The sequence below is a fragment of the Schistocerca piceifrons genome, chromosome 4 (genome assembly GCF_021461385.2).
Source record: "Schistocerca piceifrons isolate TAMUIC-IGC-003096 chromosome 4, iqSchPice1.1, whole genome shotgun sequence".
Lineage (NCBI taxonomy): Eukaryota > Metazoa > Arthropoda > Insecta > Orthoptera > Acrididae > Schistocerca > Schistocerca piceifrons.
The window spans coordinates 752,372,550-752,386,183 of NC_060141.1; the positions used below are offsets into that span (position 1 = coordinate 752,372,550).

At 42.1% G+C, this 13,634-nt stretch overlaps 1 protein-coding gene across 1 annotated transcript in view; it reads left to right on the forward strand.

The window, feature by feature from the left end:
• Positions 1-13,634, forward strand: part of LOC124794835 (transcription initiation factor TFIID subunit 1) — a 209,294-nt gene that overhangs the window by 177,839 nt on the left and 17,821 nt on the right. Inside the window, exon 22 of the mRNA XM_047258499.1 lies at positions 10,881-11,025. Coding sequence (XP_047114455.1) covers positions 10,881-11,025 — 145 coding nt within the window. The remainder of the gene's footprint in view (positions 1-10,880; positions 11,026-13,634) is intronic.

Sequence of the window (13,634 nt, forward strand, 5' to 3'; positions counted from 1 at the left end):
GCAGAGAAACTTGTTCATCGCTTGGGAGAATCAACGTCATTTGTTTGAAGCAGTGAGACTGTGTGGGGACTGGCCCTCTGGGCCCACTCATTTACCCCGTGAATGGTGAATGGACAAGTGGCTGCTCTTCCAGCAGGGTCTGAACACCCACACAGGGTAAAAGGTTTGATAGTTATCTGGATCTCTAATGTACACAATGTGATCAAAAGTATCTGGACACCTGGCTGAAAATGGCTTACAAGTTCATGGCGCCCTCCATCAGTAATGCTGGAATTCAATATGGTGTTGGCCCACCCTTATCCTTGACGACAACTACCACTCTCGCAGGCATACATTCAATCAGGTGCTGGAAGGTTTCTTGGGGAATGGCAGCCCATTCTTCACAGAGTGCTCCACTGAGAAGAGTTATCGATCTCGGATGTCAGGCCTGGCACGAAGTCAGCATTCCAAAACATCCCAAAGGTGTTCTATAGCATTCAGGTGAGGACTCTGTGCAGGCCGGTCCATTACAGGGATGTTATTGTCATGTAACCACTCTGTCACAGGCCGTGCATTATGAACAGGTGCTCGATCGTGTTGAAAGATGCAATCGCCATCCCCGAATTGCTCTTTAACAGTGAAAAGCAAGAAGGTGCTTAAAGCATCAATGCAGGCCTGTGCTGTGATGTGCATTGCAAAATAACAAGGGGTGCAAGCCCCCTCCATGAAAAACATGACCAAACCATAACACCACTGCCTCCGAATTTTACTGTTGGCGCTACACACGCTGACAGATGACATTCACTGGGCATTTGCCATACCCACACACTGCCATCAGATCACCATATTGTGTACCATAATTCATCACTCCACACCACGATTTTCCACTGCTCAGTCCTCCAATGTTTATGCTCCTTGCAGCAAGCGAGGTATCGTTTGGCATTTACCAGCATGTTGTGTGGCTTATGAGCAGCCGCTCGACCATGAAATACAGTTTTCTCACCTCCCGCTAACTGTCACAGTACTTGAAATGGAACCTGATGCAGTTTGGTATTACTGTGTGATGGTCTGGATAGATGTCTGCCTATTACATATTATGACCCTCTTCAACTGTCGGCGGTCTCTGTCAATCAACAGGCGAGGTCAGCCTGTACGCTTTTGTGCTATACTGTCCCTTCACATTTCCACTTCACTATCACATGGGAAACAGTGGACCTAGGGATGTTTAGGAGTGTGGAAATCTCACGTACAGATGTATGACACAAGTGAGACCCAATCATCTGACCACATTCGAAGTCTGTGAGCTCCGTGGAGCGCCCCTTTCTGTTCTCTCATGATGTCTAATGACTACTGTAGTTGCTGGTATGGAGTACCTGGCAGTAGGTGACATCACAATCCACCTCATATGAAAAACATATGTTTTTGGGGGTGTCCGGATGCTTTTGATCACATAGTGTATGTTGCATTATGAGGCCTCTTAGTGAAATAATGTCCATGGCTGAAAAGAAGTCCAATTTGCACACAGTATGTCTGCTGTGAGGCTTCATCTGTGGAAGAGACCGTTCCTGCGGCTATCAGGGAGGGTGCACTCAACTTCAAGTTGTGGCTCCTGTCAGCAACAATGATGTCTGTCACTTCTCTTCTGTGATCATCCATAGTTCAAATGGACGGCTGTGACACAATGCTTGTGACACAATGCAGTATACAATCAAACAATGGGAAATCCAGGATGGCATGTGACAATATTATGAAAAGGATAGTTTCTACTCACCATATAAGAAAGATGCTGAGTCACGGATGGGCACAACAAAAAGACTGTCGCAAATAAAGCTGTCGGCTACCAAGGCCTTTGTCAAGAATGGACCACACCCACACACACACACACACACACACACACACACACTCACTCACTCACTCACTCACTGCAGTGTGGCTTCAGTTGCCTGTTTTGTGTGTGTGTGTGTGTGTGTGTGTGTGTGTGTATGGTCCATTCTTGACAAAGGCCTTGGTAGCCGACAGCTTTATTTGTGGCAGTCTTTTTGTTGTGCCCATCTGTGACTCAGCATCTTTCTTATATGGTGAGTAGCAACTATCCTTTTCATAATATTGTCACATTCCATCCTGGATTTCCCATTGTTTGGTTGTATACTGCATTGTGTCACAAGAGGAGGTCCACTGACCGGTTCCATTACCCATTGCAAAGTGACATAAAATGGAATGAGCACAGTATTAGCAAAGGCAAATGATCAACTAATTTAAGGAAAGTGTTGCTCATCTTGAAGGAGACCGCATACAGAATACTAGTGCAGTCCATTATTGAGTACGGCTAGTGTGTTTGGGATCCCCGCCAGGTTGGATTAAAGGTAGACACTAAAACAGTTCAGAGGTTTCTGCTTGATTTGTTACCTGAAGGTTCGATCAACAAGCGAGTATTATGGAGACACTTTATGAAATGAGATGGGAATCCCTGGAGGGAAGACAGTGCTATTTTTGCAAACCGTTATTGAAAAAATTTAGAGAATTGGCATTTGTGGCTGACTGCACAACGATTCTACTGCCATTGACACATATTTCACATAAGGACCGCAAAGACAACATGAGAGAAATTAGGTCTTGTATGGAGGCATATAGAATGTTATTTTTCCTTCACCCCATTTGTGAGTGGAACAGGAAAGGTACACCATGCATCATATGGTGACTTTGGTGACTTGTGGAGTATCTATCTAAATATAGTAAAGATTATGCATGTGAGATGACAGAAGTCAAAAACAAAATGAAAGGTCTTACAAACAGAAAATTTCAGAGTAAGAGGAGAGCTTCATAAAGCAGAAATGCTGACAAACCAGTGTACTTAAAAATCAGAGAAATTTTGTCATGACAAAATTGTTGATGACTTTGAGTGTTGTTTGGAGCAAAATACAGGAATTATGTGAATAAAAGTTACAAAATGTGCACAGTGCGATCTATTCAATGATCTTTCCAACTTTTGCAGCTTTACCACAATTATTCACCAGCATTCGGCACTGTCAAAAATTTTTGAAATTTAGCTACTCATTTTGTCAGTGAACTAAAATTTTGTTTATCATTTTTGGTCATTTAGCAAACCTGTACACAATCTGAACATAATCTGACATACTTGAGTGGAGGTCATCTCCAAAACTACGTAACTTGATATGGAATCACCCTTAACTGAGGGAAAAAGCTGAAGCCTCTTTGTAATCACACTCAATATTTATTGCACAATATTATTGACCATGTAAGACCAGTATTGACAGTTTGGACAAGATACTCGAGAAAACAGCAGACTTTTAAAAGTATTGATGGACATTTTCCATCTTTATTACCTGCATCTTGTGAGATTATGGTATGTTCATATTTTTAGTGCTAATCTGTAATCAGATGTTTTTTTATCGTTTGGCAGTTACATCGGATTTGTCATTTACATATGGCATGTTGCCATTTAACTATATAACCTCTTAGTTTTAACTTCATTCCCTAGTTATTTTTGTAATTTTAAAATTATTTGGACTTAAGTACAAACTTTCTAAGATTTATATCTTGACTTATTGACAGTTGCATAAGACTCACCTTTCACAAACGGCATAATGCCACTTAACTATGGATCACAGTTCCTGACTTCATTCCATTGTTACTTTTATAATTTTAAAGTTACTTGGGTTTACGTGTAAGCTTTTTGAGATTTTTGGTCCTAAATCTTTTTGGGAGGTACAGCCTGGCTCACTTGCATTGAAGTTCTTGACTACATACAGCGGTAGTCATGTTGACCCATAATATGAATGCATGACATGTGTATTCTACTCTTGTTTTATGATTTGAATGGAAGGTCATCTTAAAAGCAGTAACATAATACTGGGTTGTTACATGTTCACTTTTACTAGTAGTGTTGGCTCTCCCTATTATTTTATTGAGGTGATACTCATTGATTTATATCCAACTCTATTGTACAAAATTTTCTAAGTGTATTTTTCCTCTACATGTCTACAGTTCTGAAGATGATTGTAGAAAGCAACCAAAACTAGTCATGATGCTTTAAATGTATAATGAAAATTGTAGTGTAGGCATTAACAGTTTTTTTACATTAAATATTTTTATTTAATGAGATACCTTGTCATCCACAGTAGCAGAGGAAACTGAAGATCATGATATCATGACAGTAAGCAGATATGTTTATTTTACTTGCAGCAGTTCTCAGAATTGGCAAATAAAGTCAGAGCAGCTGTCCAGTGAGCAAACACGTTTATTTTTCTTGCAAAAGTTGTCACAGCACAGATGTAAGATCGTGTAAGCTATCAATTACAGTAATTGTGTTTTTTCATTTCCAATAGTTGTTACATGGGAAACAGCACAGTACACAATAAATCATACATTTTGGTTCCTTAATTCATAATTAGTTGTTTTGGTTTATGAATTGGTGCTGCCAATGAAAAAGTACCTATTCCTTTGAAATGTTTACAGAAAGGTCCTTGGACATACTTGGACCGTTCTTCATCATTTCTGCTTGTGTTTTGCAAAGCAAGCAACTCATCTGCAATGCAGATACACATTATTGAGCACCGACATGTTCACTATGATGACAGTGTTCTAACTTACGTATCCAAAACATAAATATTGTGCAATATTATTGTGTCATTCTTGGCCTTGCACATTCGTGCCATATGTTGCCCAGTATTATTGTGTCAATAATATTGAATATGATCCTCATGAATCAGTTCTCAGATTAAATGCTCAAGGTAATTTTCTGACTAGACATTTAGAGCATCATCACAATAATCCCTGGTCCTACCACTTGTCCTACTCACTTGAAACTTCCAGTCTATACCTGGTATGTAGAAAACTCCCCCTGCTACAACATAACCAGAACATCAGTATGAAACCTTCCTCAAGTTTTGTAGGAAATGTACCACTAGTACAGTTGCTGAGACATGGGATCTACAAAAGCACCTGATTAACATATTTGATCCACCTTTAAATTAATTAAACTAAATTATTTCACATTTTGAATTCTCACTCATCTCATTAGATATTACCATATTATTTTTAAGTACAAAACCTACCTCCACCACTGGTGACCAACCTGTCTTTGTGATACACATTCCAGTCAGAATTTAAAATTTCAATGCCACTAACTTTTGGTTTAAGCCAGCTTTCTGTTCCTAGCATTATATGGGCATTATTACCATTTTTAAGTGAGGGGGCCTTTCCATGGATTGGTCCTGCAATTAAATAACGTTACATTATCATTTACCTTCTTCAGTCTTCTACGACAAATGTTACCCTCTGTAATTGGTGGGATTTATATTCTCTCCTCAACTAAACCACAGCATAATTTATCAAGCCCATAGACAGGTTTCTTTAGCCTAAATTCACATGTGCATACCAAGTTAGTCTGCTACTCTGGGAGCTGATTTTGCAGTTTAATACAAGCATTAAATGAGGAGGGGAGGGGGCAAGTCTAACATTATATACCTAATTGTGGAGTTTAAAATATATATATATTTAAAAACAAAGATGATGTGACTTACCATACGAAAGCGCTGGCAGGTCGATAGAAAAACAAACAGACGCATACATACACACAAAATTCAAGCTTTCGCAACAAACTGTTGCCTCATCAGGAAAGAGGGAAGGACAGGGGAAAGACGAAAGGATTTGGGTTTTTAAGGGAGAGGGTAAGGAGCCATTCCAATCCCGGGAACGGAAAGACTTACCTTAGGGGGAAAAAGGACGGGTATACACTCACACACACACACATATCCACCCACACATATACAGACACAAGCAGACATATACAGAGGCAAAGAGTTTGGGCAGAGATGTCAGTCGAGGCGGAAGTGCAGAGGCAAAGATGTTGTTGAATGACAGGTGAGGTATGAGTGGCGGCACTTGAAATTAGCGGAGATTGAGGCCTGGTGGATAACGGGAAGAGAGGATATATTGAAGAGCAAGTTCCCATCTCCGGAGTTCGGATAGGTTGGTGTTAGTGGGAAGTATCCAGATAGCCCGGACGGTGTAAACACTGTGCCAAGATGTGCTGGCCGTGCACCAAGGCATGTTTAGCCACAGGGTTGATCCTCATTACAACAAACACACTGTCTGCCTGTGTCCATTCATGCGAATGGACAGTTTGTTGCTGGTCATTCCCACATAGAATGCGTCACAGTGTAGGCAGGGTCAGTTGGTAGAATCACGTGGGTGCTTTCACATGTGGCTCTGCCTTGATCGTGTACACCTTCCGGGTTACAGGACTGGAGTAGGTGGTGGTGGTGGGAGGGTGCATGGGACAGGTTTTACACCGGGGGCGGTTACAAGGGGTAGGAGCCAGAGGGTAGGGAAGGTGGTTTGGGGATTTCATAGGGATGAACTAAGAGGTTACGAAGGTTAGCTGGACGGCGGAAAGACACTCTTGGTGGAGTGGGGAGGATCTCATGAAGGATGGATCTCATTTCCGGGCAGGATTTGAGGAAGTCGTATCCTGCTGGAGAGCCACATTCAGAGTCTAATCCAGTCCCGGAAAGTATTCTGTCACAATTGGGGCACTTTTGTGGTTCTTCTGTGGGAGGTTCTGGGTTTGAGAGGATGAGGAAGTGGCTCTGGTTATTTGCTTCTGTACCAGGTCGGGAGGGTAGTTGCGGGATGCGAAAGCTGTTGTCAGGTTGTTGGTGTAATGGTCCAGGGATTCCGGACTGGAGCAGATTTGTTTGCCACAAAGACCTAGGCTGTAGGGAAGGGACCGTTTGATGTGGAATGGGTGGCAGCTGTCATAATGGAGGTACTGTTGCTTGTTGGTGGGTTTGATGAGGACGGACATATGAAGCTGGCCATTGGACAGGTGGAGGTCAACATCAAGGAAAGTGGCATGGGATTTGGAGTAGGAACAGGTGAATCTGATGGAACCGAAAGAGTTGAGGTTGGAGAGGAAATTCTGGAGTTCTTCTTCACTGTGAGTCCAGATCATGAAGATGTCATCAATAAATCTGTACCAAACTTTGGGTTGGCAGGCCTGGGTAACCAAGAAGGCTTCCTCTAAGCGACCCATGAATAGGTTGGCGTACGAAGGGGCCATCCTGGTACCCATGGCTGTTCCCTTTAATTGTTGGTATGTCTGGTCTTCAAAAGTGAAGAAGTTGTCGGTCAAGATGAAGCTGGCTAAGGTAATGAAGGGTGGGAGACTGCATGTAATGGGTTGAAGGTGTTGATCTACGTAGGCAGAGATACGTTCTGTGGGGGCTTGGTAACCAGCTACAATGGGGCGGCCGGGATGATTGGGTTTGTGAATTTTAGGAAGAAGGTAGAAGGTAGGGGTGCGGGGTGTCGGTGTGTCGGTGGGGTCAGGAGGTTGATGGAGTCAGGTGAAAGGTTTTGTAGGGGACCTAAGGTTCTGAGGATTCCTTGAAGCTCCACCTGGACATCAGGAATGGGATTACCTTGGTAAACTTTGTATGTGGTGTTGTCTGAAAGCTGACGCAGTCCCTCAGCCACATACTCCCGACGATCAAGTACCACGGTCGTGGAACCCTTTCCTGCCGGAAGAATGACGATGGACCGGTCAGCCTTCAGATCACGGTTAGCCTGGGCTTCAGCAGTGGTGATGTTTGGAGTAGGATTAAGGCTTTTTAAGAAGGATTGAGAGGCAAGGCTGGAAGTCAGAAATTCCTGGAAGGGTTGGAGAGGGTGATTTTGAGGAAGAGGAGGTGGGTCCCGCTGTGACGAAGGACGGAACTGTTCCAGGCAGGGTTCAATTTGGATAGTGTCTTAGGGAGTTGGATCATTAGGGGTAGGATTAGGATCATTTTTCTTCGTGGCAGAGTGATACTTCCAGCAGAGAGTACGAGTGTAGGACAGTAAATCTTTGACGAGGGCTGTTTGGTTGAATCTGGGGGTGGGGCTGAAGATGAGGCCTTTGGATAGGACAGAGGTTTCCTCTTCCTCAAAATCACCCTCTTCAAACCTTCCAGGAATTTCTGACTTCCAGCCTTGCCTCTCAATCCTTCTTAAATAGCCTTAATCCTACTCCCAATATCACCACTGCTGAAGCCCAGGCTATCCGTGATCTGAAGGCTGACCGGTCCATCGTCATTCTTCCGGCGGACAAGGGTTCCACGACCGTGGTACTTGATCGTCAGGAGTATGTGACTGAGGGACTGCATCAGCTTTCAGACAACACCACATACAAAGTTTGCCAAGGTAATCCCATTCCTGATGTCCAGGCGGAGCTTCAAGGAATCCTCAGAACCTTAGGCCCCCTACAAAACCTTTCACCTGACTCCATCAACCTCCTGACCCCACCGACACCCCGCACCCCTACCTTCTGCCTTCTTCCTAATATTCACAAACCCTATCATACCGGCCGCCCAATTGTAGCTGGTTACCAAGCCCCCACAGAATGTATCTCTGCCTACATAGATCAACACCTTCAACCCATTACATGCAGTCTCCCATCCTTCATCAAAGACACCAACCACTTTCTCGAACGCCTGGAATCCTTACCCAATTCGTTACCCCCGGAAACCATCCTTGTAACCATTGATGCCACTTCCTTATACACAAATATCCCGCACGTCCAGGGCCTCGCTGCGATGGAGCACTTCCTTTCACGCCGATCACCTGCCACCCTACCTAAAACCTCTTTCCTCATTACCTTAGCCAGCTTCATCCTGACCCACAACTTCTTCACTTTTGAAGACCAGACATACCAACAATTAAAGGGAACAGCCATGGGTACCAGGATGGCCCCTTCGTGCACCCAACCTATTCATGGGTCGCTTAGAGGAAGCCTTCTTGGTTACCCAGGCCTGCCAACCCAAAGTTTGGTACAGATTTATTGATGACATCTTCAAGATCTGGACTCACAGTGAAGAAGAACTCCAGAATTTCCTCTCCAACCTCAACTCTTTTGGTTCCATCAGATTCACCTGGTCCTACTCCAAATCCCATGCCACTTTCCTTGATGTTGACCTCCACCTGTCCAATGGCCAGCTTCACACGTCCGTCCACATCAAACCCACCAACAAGCAACAGTACCTCCATTATGACAGCTACCACCCATTCCACATCAAACGGTTACACCGTCCGGGCTATCTGGATACTTCCCACTAACACCAACCTATCCGAACTCCGGAGATGGGAACTTGCTCTTCAATATATCCTCTCTTCCCGTTATCCACCAGGCCTCAATCTCCGCTAATTTCAAGTTGCCGCCACTCATACCTCACCTGTCATTCAACAACATCTTTGCCTCTGTATATGTCTGCTTGTGTCTGTATATGTGTGGATGGATATGTGTGTGTGTGTGTGTGTGTGTGTGTGTGTGTGTGCGCGCGCGCGAGTGTATACCCGTCCTTTTTCCCCCTAAGGTAAGTCTTTCCGTTCCCGGTATTGGAATGGCTCCTTACCCTCTCCCTTAAAACCCACTTCCTTTCGTCTTTCCCTGTCCTTCCCTCTTTCCTGATGAGGCAACAGTCTGTTGCGAAAGCTTGAATTTTGTGTGTATGTATGTGTCTGTTTGTGTTTCTATTGACGTGCCAGCGCTTTCGTATGGTAAGTCACATCATCTTTGTTTTTAAATATATTTTTCCCGCGTGGAATGTTTCCCTATATATATATATATATATATATAGACACACACACACACACACACACACACACACACACACACACACACACACACATTCATTCAGTATCATCACAGAATCGTCTGAACCTCGGTTGGAGCCATCTACATACCTTCAAACCAAAGGATGTTTCTGAAATTGGTGCTGCAGAGTGGTAGCTCATCTTCCACTCCACGGGCGAGACTAGCTGCTTTCACAGTTCAGCCAGCCACCTATGGGACTCAAAGATGGCCACTGAACCCAGGCAGCAGATGTCATTTGCGCCAACATCAGTCAACGCTTACATCTGGCTGCGACCAACATGCTTAGTAGCAGCTGACGGGGTCTTCTCCATGCCTCGAATGAGACCTGCTGGCAAGCATATCTGTCTTCTGTTTTCTTAAGGGGTTCCATTATCTGCCCAATCTTGAAGTTCCCAGTGCTGTACTGTCTGCAGTGAGTAAGACCTCATGTGTTTTAAAGCGTAAGGGCAGCCATGTAACCGGTACCCACTTTCATTGTCTGCCTAGAGATTTGTGGCCGTGTCAGTGTTCACAATTCATCTTTAGGTGAGTGTAAACTAGCCAAGTCAAGCTACCAGAAGGCAGTGTGGCATCAAGGATATCAAGCCGTGCTAAATGTGGCAGAGAGACCACAGCTTTTGCCACATGTACCTCGTTATGCCACTGTATTGCTTGGCAGTAGTCTGTCAACAGTTTTCAACTTCCCTGCACCCCTACACAGCTGACATAGTCCCTATCTGCCTTTTAGTGTGTCAGTTTTACAGTAATAACTATAATACTAACCCACGCAACAATAGCACTTCTGCTGTGCTGCTCCTGGCTATCACAAAAGGTCCGCACAAGCAACACTGATGCTCAAAAAATATGCAAACACTTAGAAAAACAATTTATAAATACTGCTTAGTATAGATAAATATGCAGATACTGTTCACTTCTTCACAAATACATGTAATAAAAAGACCAAACTAAACACTGTGTGTAATCTTGGTGGATGTTCTTGCTTTGGCAGCTGCTCCCTTCGAATATACTACGAAAGTTATAAGAAATTTAATATTGTTTTAAATTGTTTGTAAGTGTGGTTTTGTTGGTACTATGTGGTTTTGATTCATTAATTAATTCATTACTCATATACACTGCATGCTTTTGTGTCAGTGATTTATGTATAATAATAACATTGTTGTTTATTTTGTATTGATGCCAGACATTTATGATCTGTCACTAAGAGAAAAAGAGAGGGTGTGTTTCTTCAACATGTACTGTTTTCTAGGTTGTACCAGACTATTATAAAATTGTGAATCGCCCAATGGACCTGCAGACAATACGTGAAAATCTGAGAATGAAGAAGTATCAGAGCAGAGAGGAGTTTCTAGCTGATGTTAATCAGATTGTTGAAAATTCAACACTTTACAATGGTAATAATCCAGAAAACATATTTGTAATTGAGGCAGTGTAAGTTGATCCCTGACAGTTGCAGTGGGCTGGGCATGGCAGCCAGTAATGTAATACAATTTTGTAAAGATCTCTGTGGCGATGTCTCAGTTTTGTCACAGCTCTGTAGACGACTATTGTTTCTGCCTACAGCCGTTGGTGCTTCACAGCTAAAAGTTGGCAACACTACTGTGAGCTGTAAGGGATCCTCTTCCATCTCAACTATAAGTAAATTTGAAATTCTATGTCTCTGCTTTGCATTTGCTCTTAACATACTCCAATTTCTTAACTGGTTTGTGACTCAATGATTTCATTGTATTAAACTTCCTCCAAATGTAACCAGCACAGTATGAAAATTACTTATTGAATTAATATATTCAGAATTATTTATTTCTAATTTCTGCTACCAGTCACTTTTTTTATATTTCTTGTTTAATCTAACATAATACAATGTGTTTCAAACATGTTCTGTTCATCTTCAGGCGTTTATACATACATACATACATACAGAGAAATGTTACTTAAAAAGAAACAGTCTTAAACTAGATTACTCTAGAACTCTTTGTCCATTGTTTGTTTGTGTTCTTCAACAGTTTTAAGCCATTTCTAACTCAGTAGATTCTAGATATGTCAGTGTAAATAATTGGCTACAAATCAGTCAGTACCAAGAATATTGATACAAAACCTCGATAATCGATACAGACTCACATGCTACAGTCTGCCATCTTGTGTTGTGTGCATAACATCGAAGCAATTTGTGCAGTGAATTCCATTGGTAATCAGTGACAAAACATGATATGCAGTAGTGTAATGTCAATCAACAGCTCCGCCATTACACCAGTGATGCAAATGAAGTAGCAAGATGATGAAATCATAAGTGATCAACCATCATATAAAAGCCTTTCACACTATTTTCGTAACACATAACTGATGCAAATCTATCTGCATCCTATACAGACTGTGACATCATACATAGTCAACCACAAGAAACAAAACCAGCAGAAGACATCACTGATTTCGATTTCTAGCCATACACTGCCGCCCCCCCCCCCCCCCCCCCAATGCCACACCAGCTGCTACAGTAACAAACAACGGACAAAGAGTTCTAGATTAATCTAGTTTAAGACTGTTTCTTTTTAAGTAACATTTCTCTGTATGTATGTATGTATAAACGCCTGAAGATGAACAGAACATGTTCGAAACGCATTGTATTATGTTAGACTAAACATAAAATATTAAATAAAGTGACTGGTAGCAGAAATTAGAAATAAATAATTATCCCACACAGTCACGGTTCACAAACATAGCCATTGTGGCCGAAAATAATTAATATTCAGAATTCATTCAATCATACTTACAAGTGAGAAACTGCTATGTTGCATCCAGTAGCTGCTGCAGTGAGCAAGAGGCTTGTGCCCTGCATTTGCACACAAGGTTTCTCGTGCAGGAGAATGGTGATGCTGTAAATGGGTCACTATTAATTCTCACATTTCAGAATAAGGAAGTGTTGGAGATGGTGAATGAAAGATTCCATTTTATTGGCAGAACATGTGGAAGATACAACATATTTTCTAATGAGTTTGCTCACACGTGACTTATCCGTCATCTTCCGGGGTATTGCTGTGTGGTATGGGCTCCTTATCAGACAGGGTTGACATAGATCATAAGCAAAGTTCAAAGAAGGGCAGTTCATTTTGTATTATTATGAAATGGGGTGAAGAGTGTCACAGAAATGAACAAGAGTTGTGGTGACAGTAATTAAATCAGGCTTTTTAATTGCAATGAGATCTTTTTGTGAAATTTCAATCACCAACTTACTACACCAAATGTGAAATATTTTGTTGACTTCCACCTACATAGGAGCAAATGTGCATCACAATAAAATAAGAGAAATCAGATCTTGAACAGAAATACTTAGATTTTTTTCCCATGTGCCATTCAAGAATGGAGCAATTGAGAAACAGTCTAAAAGTGGTTCTGTAAACCATCTGAAAAGTACTTAAGCGTGAATTGCAGAGCAGTCGTGTAGGTGTAGATGTGGATGTAAATTTTTTATGGCCTGGGGTGAAACAGTGTTGTAATGAGTTAAAGAAGGGCTGAGACAGTGTTGAAAACATGCACACTCCTGCTGTCCCTGCACAAACTCCAAAGCACAAAACATCAAAGCTATTGTTAGTGATTCTGCTGTAGGAAGTTGACATCTGACTGTGGCATAATCTCTATTAAACCTCAGATCAGCTAAGGAAGAATACACACAACCATTTGGAAGGAGGTGAGACTCTATTCCTAGAGTTCTAAGAATATTGAATGAAGAGAAGAAAGCTCTACAAGTTGAAATTTCTTGCATACTTCTTATAAAATATTAAGTAGAAAGTGATGCTTTTATTTCTGGAAATAGTAGTGTGTGTATCATAAAACTAAATCTGTCCTTACACCCTTAATTCAGAGGAGCCATTGTATAGTGGTAGGAAACATTGAGAGGACAATCTTCAAAACCAAGAAACAGTTGTCTGCTGAGGAGATCATGACCTCAGAGTTCTGGAATAGCAAAGGCATTCTCCTGGTAACTTTCCTCCAGGAACTTAGCTCAAAA